Source organism: Oncorhynchus keta, unplaced genomic scaffold (genome assembly GCF_023373465.1).
Source record: "Oncorhynchus keta strain PuntledgeMale-10-30-2019 unplaced genomic scaffold, Oket_V2 Un_contig_18482_pilon_pilon, whole genome shotgun sequence".
Taxonomy (NCBI): domain Eukaryota; kingdom Metazoa; phylum Chordata; class Actinopteri; order Salmoniformes; family Salmonidae; genus Oncorhynchus; species Oncorhynchus keta.
In genome coordinates this window covers 55,001-67,164 of record NW_026280943.1, presented here as the reverse complement: position 1 = coordinate 67,164, position 12,164 = coordinate 55,001, and the positions used below count along the sequence as shown (strand labels likewise).

The following is a 12,164-nucleotide window of genomic DNA, read 5'->3' as shown; positions in this document are numbered from 1 at the left end:
TGGTCAGGACTCCACGGTGTCGGGTGGTCAGGTCTCCACGGTGTCTGGTGGTCAGGACTCCACGGTGCGAGCTGGCGGTGGCCAGGTCTCCACGGTGTCGGGTGGTCAGGTCTCCACGGTGTCGGGTGGTCAGGTCTCCACGGTGTCTGGTGGTCAGGTCTCCACGGTGTCTGGTGGTCAGGACTCCACGGTGCGAGCTGGCGGTGGCCAGGTCTTCACGGTGTCCGGTGGTCAGGTCTTCACGGTGTCGGGTGGTCAGGTCTCCACGGTGTCGGGTGGTCAGGTCTCCACGGTGTCGGGTGGTCAGGTCTCCACGGTGTCGGGTGGTCAGGTCTTCACGGTGTCGGGTGGTCAGGTCTCCACGGTGTCGGGTGGTCAGGTCTCCACGGTGTCGGGTGGTCAGGTCTCCACGGTGTCGGGTGGTCAGGTCTCCACGGTGTCGGGTGGTCAGGTCTCCACGGTGTCGGGTGGTCAGGTCTTCACGGTGCGAGCTGGCTGGTGGTCAGGTCTGCAGTTGCAGTTTTCAAAGTATCAACCTATGATTGAGGTTCAACCACCAGGGAAGAGAGAACTTAGAGGTTACAGTTCAGGGTTAAACCAGTGTGTTCTGTCGTCAGGTACCTGGCAGAGTGGATGACGTATGGTTAACCCACGGCTAACGTCTGTCCTTTCTGTCAGGGTTAGAGGCTAGAGGTTACAGTTCAGGGTTAAACCAGTGTGTTCTGTCGTCAGGTACCTGGCAGAGTGGATGACGTATGGTTACCCCACGGCTAACGTCTGTCCTGTCTGTCAGGGTTAGAGGTTACAGTTCAGGGTTAAACCAGTGTGTTCTGTCGTCAGGTACCTGGCAGAGTGGATGACGTATGGTTACCCCACGGCTAACGTCTGTCCTGTCTGTCAGGGTTAGAGGCTAGAGGTTACAGTTCAGGGTTAAACCAGTGTGTTCTGTCGTCAGGTACCTGGCAGAGTGGATGACGTATGGTTACCCCATGGCTAACGTCTGTCCTGTCTGTCAGGGTTAGAGGTTAGAGGTTACAGTTCAGGGTTAAACCAGTGTGTTCTGTCGTCAGGTACCTGGCAGAGTGGATGACGTATGGTTACCCCACGGCTAACGTCTGTCCTGTCTGTCAGGGTTAGAGGCTAGAGGTTACAGTTCAGGGTTAAACCAGTGTGTTCTGTCGTCAGGTACCTGGCAGAGTGGATGACGTATGGTTACCCCACGGCTAACGTCTGTCCTGTCTGTCAGGGTTAGAGGTTACAGTTCAGGGTTAAACCAGTGTGTTCTGTCGTCAGGTACCTGGCAGAGTGGATGACGTATGGTTACCCCACGGCTAACGTCTGTCCTGTCTGTCAGGGTTAGAGGTTAGAGGTTACAGTTCAGGGTTAAACCAGTGTGTTCTGTCGTCAGGTACCTGGCAGAGTGGATGACGTATGGTTACCCCACGGCTAACGTCTGTCCTGTCTGTCAGGGTTAGAGGTTAGAGGTTACAGTTCAGGGTTAAACCAGTGTGTTCTGTCGTCAGGTACCTGGCAGAGTGGATGACGTATGGTTACCCCACGGCTAACGTCTGTCCTGTCTGTCAGGGTTAGAGGCTAGAGGTTACAGTTCAGGGTTAAACCAGTGTGTTCTGTCGTCAGGTACCTGGCAGAGTGGATGACGTATGGTTACCCCACGGCTAACGTCTGTCCTGTCTGTCAGGGTTAGAGGTTACAGTTCAGGGTTAAACCAGTGTGTTCTGTCGTCAGGTACCTGGCAGAGTGGATGACGTATGGTTACCCCACGGCTAACGTCTGTCCTGTCTGTCAGGGTTAGAGGCTAGAGGTTACAGTTCAGGGTTAAACCAGTGTGTTCTGTCGTCAGGTACCTGGCAGAGTGGATGACGTATGGTTACCCCACGGCTAACGTCTGTCCTGTCTGTCAGGGTTAGAGGTTACAGTTCAGGGTTAAACCAGTGTGTTCTGTCGTCAGGTACCTGGCAGAGTGGATGACGTATGGTTACCCCACGGCTAACGTCTGTCCTGTCTGTCAGGGTTAGAGGTTACAGTTCAGGGTTAAACCAGTGTGTTCTGTCGTCAGGTACCTGGCAGAGTGGATGACGTATGGTTACCCCACGGCTAACGTCTGTCCTGTCTGTCAGGGTTAGAGGTTAGAGGTTACAGTTCAGGGTTAAACCAGTGTGTTCTGTCGTCAGGTACCTGGCAGAGTGGATGACGTATGGTTACCCCACGGCTAACGTCTGTCCTGTCTGTCAGGGTTAGAGGTTAGAGGTTACAGTTCAGGGTTAAACCAGTGTGTTCTGTCGTCAGGTACCTGGCAGAGTGGATGACGTATGGTTACCCCACGGCTAACGTCTGGCCGCTGGACATAAAACGCTTCGGCAACCTTCAGAGCAGCCGAACCTTCCTCCGACACAGGGTCATGGAGGTCATGCGTGAGTCCTGACCAGAGCAAACACAATCACAATCCCTGTTAGTAATGTCTGCCTGACTGTCCCTCTCTCTGCCTGACTGTCCCTCTCTCTGCCCGACTGTCCCTCTCTCTGCCCGACTGTCCCTCTCTCTGCCCGACTGTCCCTCTCTCTGCCCGACTGTCCCTCTCTCTGCCCGACTGTCCCTCTCTCTGCCCGACTGTCCCTCTCTCTGCCCGACTGTCCCTCTCTCTGCCCGACTGTCCCTCTCTCTGCCCGACTGTCCCTCTCTCTGCCCGACTGTCCCTCTCTCTGGCCGACTGTCCCTCTCTCTGGCCGACTGTCCCTCTCTCTGGCCGACTGTCCCTCTCTCTGGCCGACTGTCCCTCTCTCTGGCCGACTGTCCCTCTCTCTGGCCGACTGTCCCTCTCTCTGGCCGACTGTCCCTCTCTCTGGCCGACTGTCCCTCTCTCTGGCCGACTGTCCCTCTCTCTGGCCGACTGTCCCTCTCTCTGGCCGACTGTCCCTCTCTCTGCCCGACTGTCCCTCTCTCTGCCCGACTGTCCCTCTCTCTGCCCGACTGTCCCTCTCTCTGCCTGACTGTCCCTCTCTCTGCCTGACTGTCCCTCTCTCTGCCTGACTGTCCCTCTCTCTGCCTGACTGTCCCTCTCTCTGCCTGACTGTCCCTCTCTCTGCCTGACTGTCCCTCTCTCTGCCTGACTGTCCCTCTCTCTGCCTGACTGTCCCTCTCTCTGCCCGACTGTCCCTCTCTCTGCCCGACTGTCCCTCTCTCTGCCCGACTGTCCCTCTCTCTGCCCGACTGTCCCTCTCTCTGCCCGACTGTCCCTCTCTCTGCCCGACTGTCCCTCTCTCTGCCCGACTGTCCCTCTCTCTCTGTCTCTGCCCGACTGTCCCTGTCTCTGCCCGACTGTCCCTCTCTCTGCCCGACTGTCCCTCTCTCTGCCCGACTGTCCCTCTCTCTGCCCGACTGTCCCTCTCTCTCTGTCTCTGCCCGACTGTCCCTGTCTCTGCCCGACTGTCCCTCTCTCTGCCCGACTGTCCCTCTCTCTGCCCGACTGTCCCTCTCTCTGCCCGACTGTCCCTCTCTCTGCCTGAATGTACCTCTCTCTCTGTGTCTCTCTCTCTCTCTGTCTCTCTCTCTCGGTTTCTGTCTCTCTCTCTCGGTGTCTGACGGTCTCTCTCTCTCTCTCGGTGTCTGACGGTCTCTCTCTCTCTCTCTCTCTCTCTCTCTCTCTCTCTCTGTCTCTCTCTCTCGGTTTCTGTCTCTCTCTCTCGGTGTCTGACGGTCTCTCTCTCTCTCTCTGTCTCTCTCTCTCTCTCTGTCTCTCTCTCTCGGTGTCTGACGGTCTCTCTCGGTGTCTGACGGTCTCTCTCTCTCTCTCGGTGTCTGACGGTCTCTCTCTCTCTCTCTCTCGGTGTCTGACGGTCTCTCTCTCGGTGTCTGACGGTCTGTCTCTCTCTCTCTCGGTTTCTGTCTCTCTCTCTCTCTGTGTCTGACGGTCTGTCTCTCTCTCTCTCGGTGTGTCTCTCTCTCTCTCTCTCGGTGTCTGACGGTCTGTCTCTCACCAGCCCTGCTGTATAACCTAAAGGTTCCCCGCTGGGACTTCCAGACGGGCCGTCAGCTGAGGACATCTCCCCTGTACGACCGTCTGGACACACAGGGAGCCAGATGGATGGAGAAACACGGCTTTGAGAGGGCCAAGTACTTCATCCCTGCAGGGAAGGGTGAGGCAGACCCCACACACCCCACACACACACCCCACACACACCCCACACCCCCCCCACACACACACCACACCCCACACACCACACACACCACACACACCCCACACCACACACACCCCACACACACACCCCACACCACACACACACCACACACACACCCCACACCACACACACACCTGTCTCTTAGCTCTGTGTCTGTCTGTTTAGTTAAACAGTTCTATCGTCTGTTCTCAGACCTGCTGTCTCTTAGCTCTGTGTCTGTCTGTTAGTTAAACAGTTCTATAATCTGTTCTCAGACCTGCTGTCTCTTAGCTCTGTGTCTGTCTGTTTAGTTAAACAGTTCTATCATCTGTTCTGAGACCTGCTGTCTCTTAGCTCTGTGTCTGTCTGTTTAGTTAAACAGTTATATCATCTGTTCTCAGACCTGCTGTCTCTTAGCTCTGTGTCTGTCTGTTTAGTTAAACAGTTCTATCGTCTGTTCTCAGACCTGCTGTCCCTGGATGCCAGTAAGACGTTCTATAAGCCTGACTGGTTTGACATCGTGGGGGCGGAGGTGAAATGCTGCAAGGAGGCCGTCTGTGTCATCGACATGTCCTCCTTCACCAAGTTTGAGCTCACTGTGAGTGACCCCTGGAAAGGAGTGGGAAGGGAGAGGAGGGGAAGTGAGGTATCAACTTTCTCCTATGATGGAAGCTGTAGGTGGCTGACCCCTGGAAAGGAGTGGGAAGGGAGAGGAGGGGAAGTGAGGTATCAACTTCCTCCTGATGGAAGCTGTAGGTGGCTGACCCCTGGAAAGGAGTGGGAGAGGAGGGGAAGTGAGGTATCAACTTCCTCCTATGATGGAAGCTGTAGGTGGCTGACCCCTGGAAAGGAGAGGGAAGGGAGAGGAGGGGAAGTGAGGTATCAACTTCCTCCTATGATGGAAGCTGTAGGTGGCTGACCCCTGGAAAGGAGAGGGAAGGGAGAGGAGGGGAAGTGAGGTATCAACTTCCTCCTATGATGGAAGCTGTAGGTGGCTGACCCCTGGAAAGGAGTGGGAAGGGAGAGGAGGGGAAGTGAGGTATCAACTTCCTCCTATGATGGAAGCTGTAGGTGGCTGACCCCTGAAAAGGAGAGGGAGAGGAGGGGAAGTGAGGTATCAACTTCCTCCTATGATGGAAGCTGTAGGTGGCTGACCGCTGGAAAGGAGAGGGAAGGGAGAGGAGGGGAAGTGAGATATCAACTTCCTCCTATGATGGAAGCTGTAGGTGGCTGACCGCTGGAAAGGACGGGGAAGGGAGAGGAGGGGAAGTGAGGTATCAACTTCCTCCTATGATGGAAGCTGTAGGTGGCTGACCCCTGGAAAGGAGTGGGAAGGGAGGGGAAGTGAGGTATCAACTTCCTCCTATGATGGAAGCTGTAGGTGGCTGACCCCTGGAAAGGAGAGGGAAGGGAGAGGAGGGGAAGTGAGGTATCAACTTCCTCCTATGATGGAAGCTGTAGGTAGCTGACCCCTGAAAAGGAGAGGGAGAGGAGGGGAAGTGAGGTATCAACTTCCTCCTATGATGGAAGCTGTAGGTGGCTGACCCCTGGAAAGGAGAGGGAAGGGAGAGGAGGGGAAGTGAGGTATCAACTTCCTCCTATGATGGAAGCTGTAGGTGGCTGACCCCTGAAAAGGAGAGGGGAAGTGAGGTATCAACTTCCTCCTATGATGGAAGCTGTAGGTGGCTGACCCCTGGAAAGGAGAGGGAGAGGAGGGGAAGTGAGGTATCAACTTCCTCCTATGATGGAAGCTGTAGGTGGCTGACCCCTGGAAAGGAGAGGGAGAGGAGGGGAAGTGAGGTATCAACTGGACCCACAGAATGAAATAGAAAAAGGAATGTTATCTCTGACTAGACCACCCTTGGTCACAGCTATAATGTGAATTACATTATCTCTATGGTTAGACCACCCTTGGTCACAGCTATAATGTGAATGACATTATCTCTATGGCTGGACCACCCTAGGTCACAGCTAATAATGTGAATTACATTATCTCTATGGTTAGACCACCCTTGGTCACAGCTATAATGTGAATGACATTATCTCTATGGCTGGACCACCCTAGGTCACAGCTAATAATGTGAATTACATTATCTCTATGGTTAGACCACCCTAGGTCACAGCTATAATGTGAATGACATTATCTCTATGGTTAGACCACCCTAGGTCACAGCTATAATGTGAATGACATTCTCTCCATGGTTAGACCACCCTAGGTCACAGCTATAATGTGATTTACATAATCTCTGACTAGACCACCCTCGGTCACAGCTATAATGTGAATGACATTACCTCCATGGTTAGACCACCCTAGGTCACAGTTATAATGTGAATTACATTATCTCTATGGTTAGACCACCCTCGGTCACTACTTTTCTTTCTGTGCCAGTCTACAGATGACCAGGCGTTGGCGTTGCTGCAGCACCTGTGTGCCAATGACCTCGATGTGCCAGTGGGTCACATCGTTCATACGGGCATGCTGAACGAGAGGGGCGGATATGAGAATGACTGCAGCGTGGTCAGAGTCAAGAAGAACAGGTGAGAGTTTAGCCATTAGAAGAACAGGTGAGAGTTTAGCCATTAGAAGAACAGGTGAGAGTTTAGCCATTAGAAGAACAGGTGAGAGTTTAGCCATTAAGAAGAACAGGTGAGAGTTTAGCCATTAGAAGAACAGGTGAGAGTTTAGCCATTAGAAGAACAGGTGAGAGTTTAGCCATTAGAAGAACAGGTGAGAGTTTAACCATTAGAAGAACAGGTGAGAGTTTAGCCATTAGAAGAACAGGTGAGAGTTTAGCCATTAGAAGAACAGGTGAGAGTTTAGCCATTAGAAGAACAGGTGAGAGTTTAGCCATTAGAAGAACAGGTGAGAGTTTAACCATTAGAGGAACAGGTGAGAGTTTAGCCATTAGAAGAACAGGTGAGAGTTTAGCCATTAGAAGAACAGGTGAGAGTTTAACCATTAGAAGAACAGGTGAGAGTTTAGCCATTAGAAGAACAGGTGAGAGTTTAGCCATTAGAAGAACAGGTGAGAGTTTAACCATTAGAGGAACAGGTGAGAGTTTAGCCATTAGAAGAACAGGTGAGAGTTTAGCCATTAGAAGAACAGGTGAGAGTTTAGCCATTAGAAGAACAGGTGAGAGTTTAGCCATTAGAAGAACAGGTGAGAGTTTAGCCATTAAGAAGAACAGGTGAGAGTTTAGCCATTAGAAGAACAGGTGAGAGTTTAGCCATTAGAAGAACAGGTGAGAGTTTAGCCATTAGAAGAACAGGTGAGAGTTTAGCCATTAGAAGAACAGGTGAGAGTTTAGCCATTAAGAAGAACAGGTGAGAGTTTAGCCATTAGAAGAACAGGTGAGAGTTTAGCCATTAGAAGAACAGGTGAGAGTTTAGCCATTAAGAAGAACAGGTGAGAGTTTAGCCATTAGAAGAACAGGTGAGAGTTTAGCCATTAGAAGAACAGGTGAGAGTTTAGCCATTAGAAGACATTAGAAGAACAGGTGAGAGTTTAGCCATTAGAAGAACAGGTGAGAGTTTAGCCATTAGAAGAACAGGTGAGAGTTTAGCCATTAGAAGAACAGGTGAGAGTTTAACCATTAAGAGGAACAGGTGAGAGTTTAGCCATTAGAAGAACAGGTGAGAGTTTAGCCATTAAGAAGAACAGGTGAGAGTTTAGCCATTAGAAGAACAGGTGAGAGTTTAGCCATTAGAAGAACAGGTGAGAGTTTAGCCATTAGAAGAACAGGTGAGAGTTTAGCCATTAGAAGACATTAGAAGAACAGGTGAGAGTTTAGCCATTAGAAGAACAGGTGAGAGTTTAGCCATTAGAAGAACAGGTGAGAGTTTAGCCATTAGAAGAACAGGTGAGAGTTTAGCCATTAGAAGACATTAGAAGAACAGGTGAGAGTTTAGCCATTAGAAGAACAGGTGAGAGTTTAGCCATTAGAAGAACAGGTGAGAGTTTAGCCATTAAGAAGAACAGGTGAGAGTTTAGCCATTAGAAGAACAGGTGAGAGTTTAGCCATTAGAAGAACAGGTGAGAGTTTAGCCATTAGAAGAACAGGTGAGAGTTTAGCCATTAGAAGAACAGGTGAGAGTTTAGCCATTAGAAGACATTAGAAGAACAGGTGAGAGTTTAGCCATTAGAAGAACAGGTGAGAGTTTAGCCATTAGAAGAACAGGTGAGAGTTTAGCCATTAGAAGAACAGGTGAGAGTTTAGCCATTAGAAGACATTAGAAGAACAGGTGAGAGTTTAGCCATTAGAAGAACAGGTGAGAGTTTAGCCATTAGAAGAACAGGTGAGAGTTTAGCCATTAGAAGAACAGGTGAGAGTTTAGCCATTAGAAGAACAGGTGAGAGTTTAGCCATTAGAAGAACAGGTGAGAGTTTAGCCATTAAGAAGAACAGGTGAGAGTTTAACCATTAGAAGAACAGGTGAGAGTTTAGCCATTAAGAAGAACAGGTGAGAGTTTAGCCATTAGAAGAACAGGTGAGAGTTTAGCCATTAGAAGAACAGGTGAGAGTTTAGCCATTAGAAGAACAGGTGAGAGTTTAGCCATTAAGAAGAACAGGTGAGAGTTTAGCCATTAGAAGAACAGGTGAGAGTTTAGCCATTAAGAAGAACAGGTGAGAGTTTAGCCATTAGAAGAACAGGTGAGAGTTTAGCCATTAGAAGAACAGGTGAGAGTTTAGCCATTAAGAAGAACAGGTGAGAGTTTAGCCATTAAGAAGAACAGGTGAGAGTTTAGCCATTAGAAGAACAGGTGAGAGTTTAGCCATTAGAAGAACAGGTGAGAGTTTAGCCATTAGAAGAACAGGTGAGAGTTTAGCCATTAGAAGAACAGGTGAGAGTTTAGCCATTAGAAGAACAGGTGAGAGTTTAGCCATTAGAAGAACAGGTGAGAGTTTAGCCATTAGAAGACATTAGAAGAACAGGTGAGAGTTTAGCCATTAGAAGAACAGGTGAGAGTTTAGCCATTAAGAAGAACAGGTGAGAGTTTAGCCATTAGAAGAACAGGTGAGAGTTTAGCCATTAGAAGAACAGGTGAGAGTTTAGCCATTAGAAGACATTAGAAGAACAGGTGAGAGTTTAGCCATTAGAAGAACAGGTGAGAGTTTAGCCATTAAGAAGAACAGGTGAGAGTTTAGCCATTAGAAGACATTAGAAGAACAGGTGAGAGTTTAGCCATTAGAAGAACAGGTGAGAGTTTAGCCATTAGAAGACATTAGAAGAACAGGTGAGAGTTTAGCCATTAGAAGAACAGGTGAGAGTTTAGCCATTAAGAAGAACAGGTGAGAGTTTAGCCATTAAGAAGAACAGGTGAGAGTTTAGCCATTAGAAGAACAGGTGAGAGTTTAGCCATTAGAAGACATTAGAAGAACAGGTGAGAGTTTAGCCATTAGAAGAACAGGTGAGAGTTTAGCCATTAGAAGAACAGGTGAGAGTTTAGCCATTAGAAGAACAGGTGAGAGTTTAGCCATTAGAAGAACAGGTGAGAGTTTAGCCATTAGAAGAACAGGTGAGAGTTTAGCCATTAGAAGAACAGGTGAGAGTTTAGCCATTAGAAGAACAGGTGAGAGTTTAGCCATTAGAAGAACAGGTGAGAGTTTAGCCATTAGAAGAACAGGTGAGAGTTTAGCCATTAGAAGAACAGGTGAGAGTTTAGCCATTAGAATAACAGGTGAGAGTTTAGCCGTTAGAAGAACAGGTGAGAGTTTAGCCGTTAGAAGAACAGGTGAGAGTTTAGCCATTAGAAGAACAGGTGAGAGTTTAGCCATTAGAAGAACAGGTGAGAGTTTAGCCGTTAGAAGAACAGGTGAGAGTTTAGCCATTAGAAGAACAGGTGAGAGTTTAGCCGTTAGAAGAACAGGTGAGAGTTTAGCCATTAGAAGAACAGGTGAGAGTTTAGCCATTAGAAGAACAGGTGAGAGTTTAGCCGTTAGAAGAACAGGTGAGAGTTTAGCCATTAGAAGAACAGGTGAGAGTTTAGCCATTAGAATAACAGGTGAGAGTTTAGCCATTAGAAGAACAGGTGAGAGTTTAGCCATTAGAAGAACAGGTGAGAGTTTAGCCGTTAGAAGAACAGGTGAGAGTTTAGCCATTAGAAGAACAGGTGAGAGTTTAGCCATTAGAATAACAGGTGAGAGTTTAGCCTTGGGGGCTAACTCCACCTGGGGGCAAACTCCACCTGGGGGCTAACTCCACCTGGGGGCTAACTCCACCTGGGGGCAAACTCCACCTGGGGGCTAAGTCCACCTGGGGGCTAAGTCCACCTGGGGGCTAACTCCACCTGGGGGCTAACTCCACCTGGGGGCTAACTCGTGTGAATGTCCTCTAAATGAACAGGATAGAGACTGAGAACCACCTTGTCTTATGTCAGACAGCTCCACATTCGTCTCCACTGTCTGTTGATGGACGAGCGTCACATAGGAGCGCTGGGTTAGTTCCTCATCTAAATGTTTTCCTCTCTCCCTTTCTCTCTCTCTCTCTCCATCTCTCCATTTCTCTCTCCATTTCTCTCTCCATCTCTCCATTTCTCTCTCCATCTCTCCCTCTCTCTCTCTCTCCATTTCTCTCTCCATCTCTCCATTTCTCTCTCCATCTCTCCATTTCTCTCTCCATCTCTCCCTTTCTCTCTCCATCTCTCCCTTTCTCTCTCCATCTCTCCCTTTCTCTCTCCATCTCTCCCTCTCTCTCTCTCCCTTTCTCTCTCCATCTCTCCCTTTCTCTCTCCATCTCTCCCTTTCTCTCTCCATCTCTCCCTTTCTCTCTCCATCTCTCCCTTTCTCTCTCCATCTCTCCATTTCTCTCTCCATCTCTCCATTTCTCTCTCCATCTCTCCATTTCTCTCTCCATCTCTCCATTTCTCTCTCCATCTCTCCATTTCTCTCTCTCTCCATCTCTCCATTTCTCTCTCCATCTCTCCATCTCTCCATTTCTCTCCATCTTTCTCTCTCTCTCTTTCTCTCTCTGTCTCTGTCTCTCTCTGTCTCTCTCTGTCTCTCTCTGTCTCTCTCTGTCTCTCTCTGTCTCTCTGTCTCTCTGTCTCTCTCTCTGTCTCTGTAGCTTCTTCATCATCTCTCCGACAGATCAGCAGGTCCACTGCTGGTCGTGGTTGAAGAAGCACATGCCCGACGACCCACAGCTCCACCTAGAGGACGTCAGCTGGAAGTACACTGGTGAGAACTATCGCTGCAGAACCTCGATCTTCCCCTCAGTTCCCCACAATGCATTTCTGTTCTGAACCCTTTCCCCACCCCCGGCCTCCCTTCTACAGCGCTGAATCTTATTGGTCCGCGGGCGATGGACGTCCTAGGAGAACTATCGTATGTCTCCATGACTCCCGAACACTTCCCGTCCCTCTTCTGTAAGGTGAGGAACCTGTCCGGCTTTCGCCCGGTCATGTTATGTTTATCGTGAAGTGGCTCATCACAAGGCCGACGGTTGTGTGTGTTGTTGTCCTGACCTGTGGTGTGTGTCAACAGGAAATGAGTGTGGGCTACGCCAATGGGATCCGAGTAATGAGTATGACCCATACAGGAGAGCCGGGCTTCATGCTTTACATACCTATAGAGGTGAGATACACACTATACTATATACTACTAGTTATATACTACTGTTTATATACTACTAGATTACTATACACTACTGGTTATATACTATAGAGGAGAGCCGGGCTTCATGCTTTACATACCTATAGAGGTGAGATACACACTATACTATATACTACTGGTTATATACTACTAGACTACTATATACTGCTGGTTATATACTTCTAGTTATATACTACTATATACTACTATATACTACTGGTTATATACTACTATATACTACTAGTTATATACTACTATATACTACTGGTTATATACTACTAGTTATATACTACTATATACTACTGGTTATATACTACTATATACTACTAGTTATATACTACTATATACTACTGGTTATATACTACTATATACTACTGGTTATATACTACTATATACTA

The 12,164-nt window shown here is 48.9% G+C and overlaps 1 protein-coding gene and 1 long non-coding RNA gene across 2 annotated transcripts in view; both read left to right on the top strand.

Moving 5' to 3' along the window:
• LOC127920141 (pyruvate dehydrogenase phosphatase regulatory subunit, mitochondrial-like) overlaps positions 1–12,164 on the top strand; it is a gene marked incomplete at its 5' end in the record, with an annotated part of 42,216 nt that overhangs the window by 26,266 nt on the left and 3,786 nt on the right. The window contains 7 exons of the mRNA XM_052503937.1: positions 2,308–2,432; positions 3,999–4,154; positions 4,640–4,773; positions 6,565–6,713; positions 11,240–11,352; positions 11,451–11,545; positions 11,659–11,748. Coding sequence (XP_052359897.1) covers positions 2,308–2,432; positions 3,999–4,154; positions 4,640–4,773; positions 6,565–6,713; positions 11,240–11,352; positions 11,451–11,545; positions 11,659–11,748 — 862 coding nt within the window. The remainder of the gene's footprint in view (positions 1–2,307; positions 2,433–3,998; positions 4,155–4,639; positions 4,774–6,564; positions 6,714–11,239; positions 11,353–11,450; positions 11,546–11,658; positions 11,749–12,164) is intronic.
• LOC127920143 (uncharacterized) lies at positions 7,649–10,294 on the top strand. Its single transcript, XR_008105230.1, has 5 exons — positions 7,649–7,917; positions 8,127–8,299; positions 8,381–9,135; positions 9,521–9,854; positions 10,152–10,294. It is a non-coding gene; the product is annotated as an uncharacterized LOC127920143 (long non-coding RNA).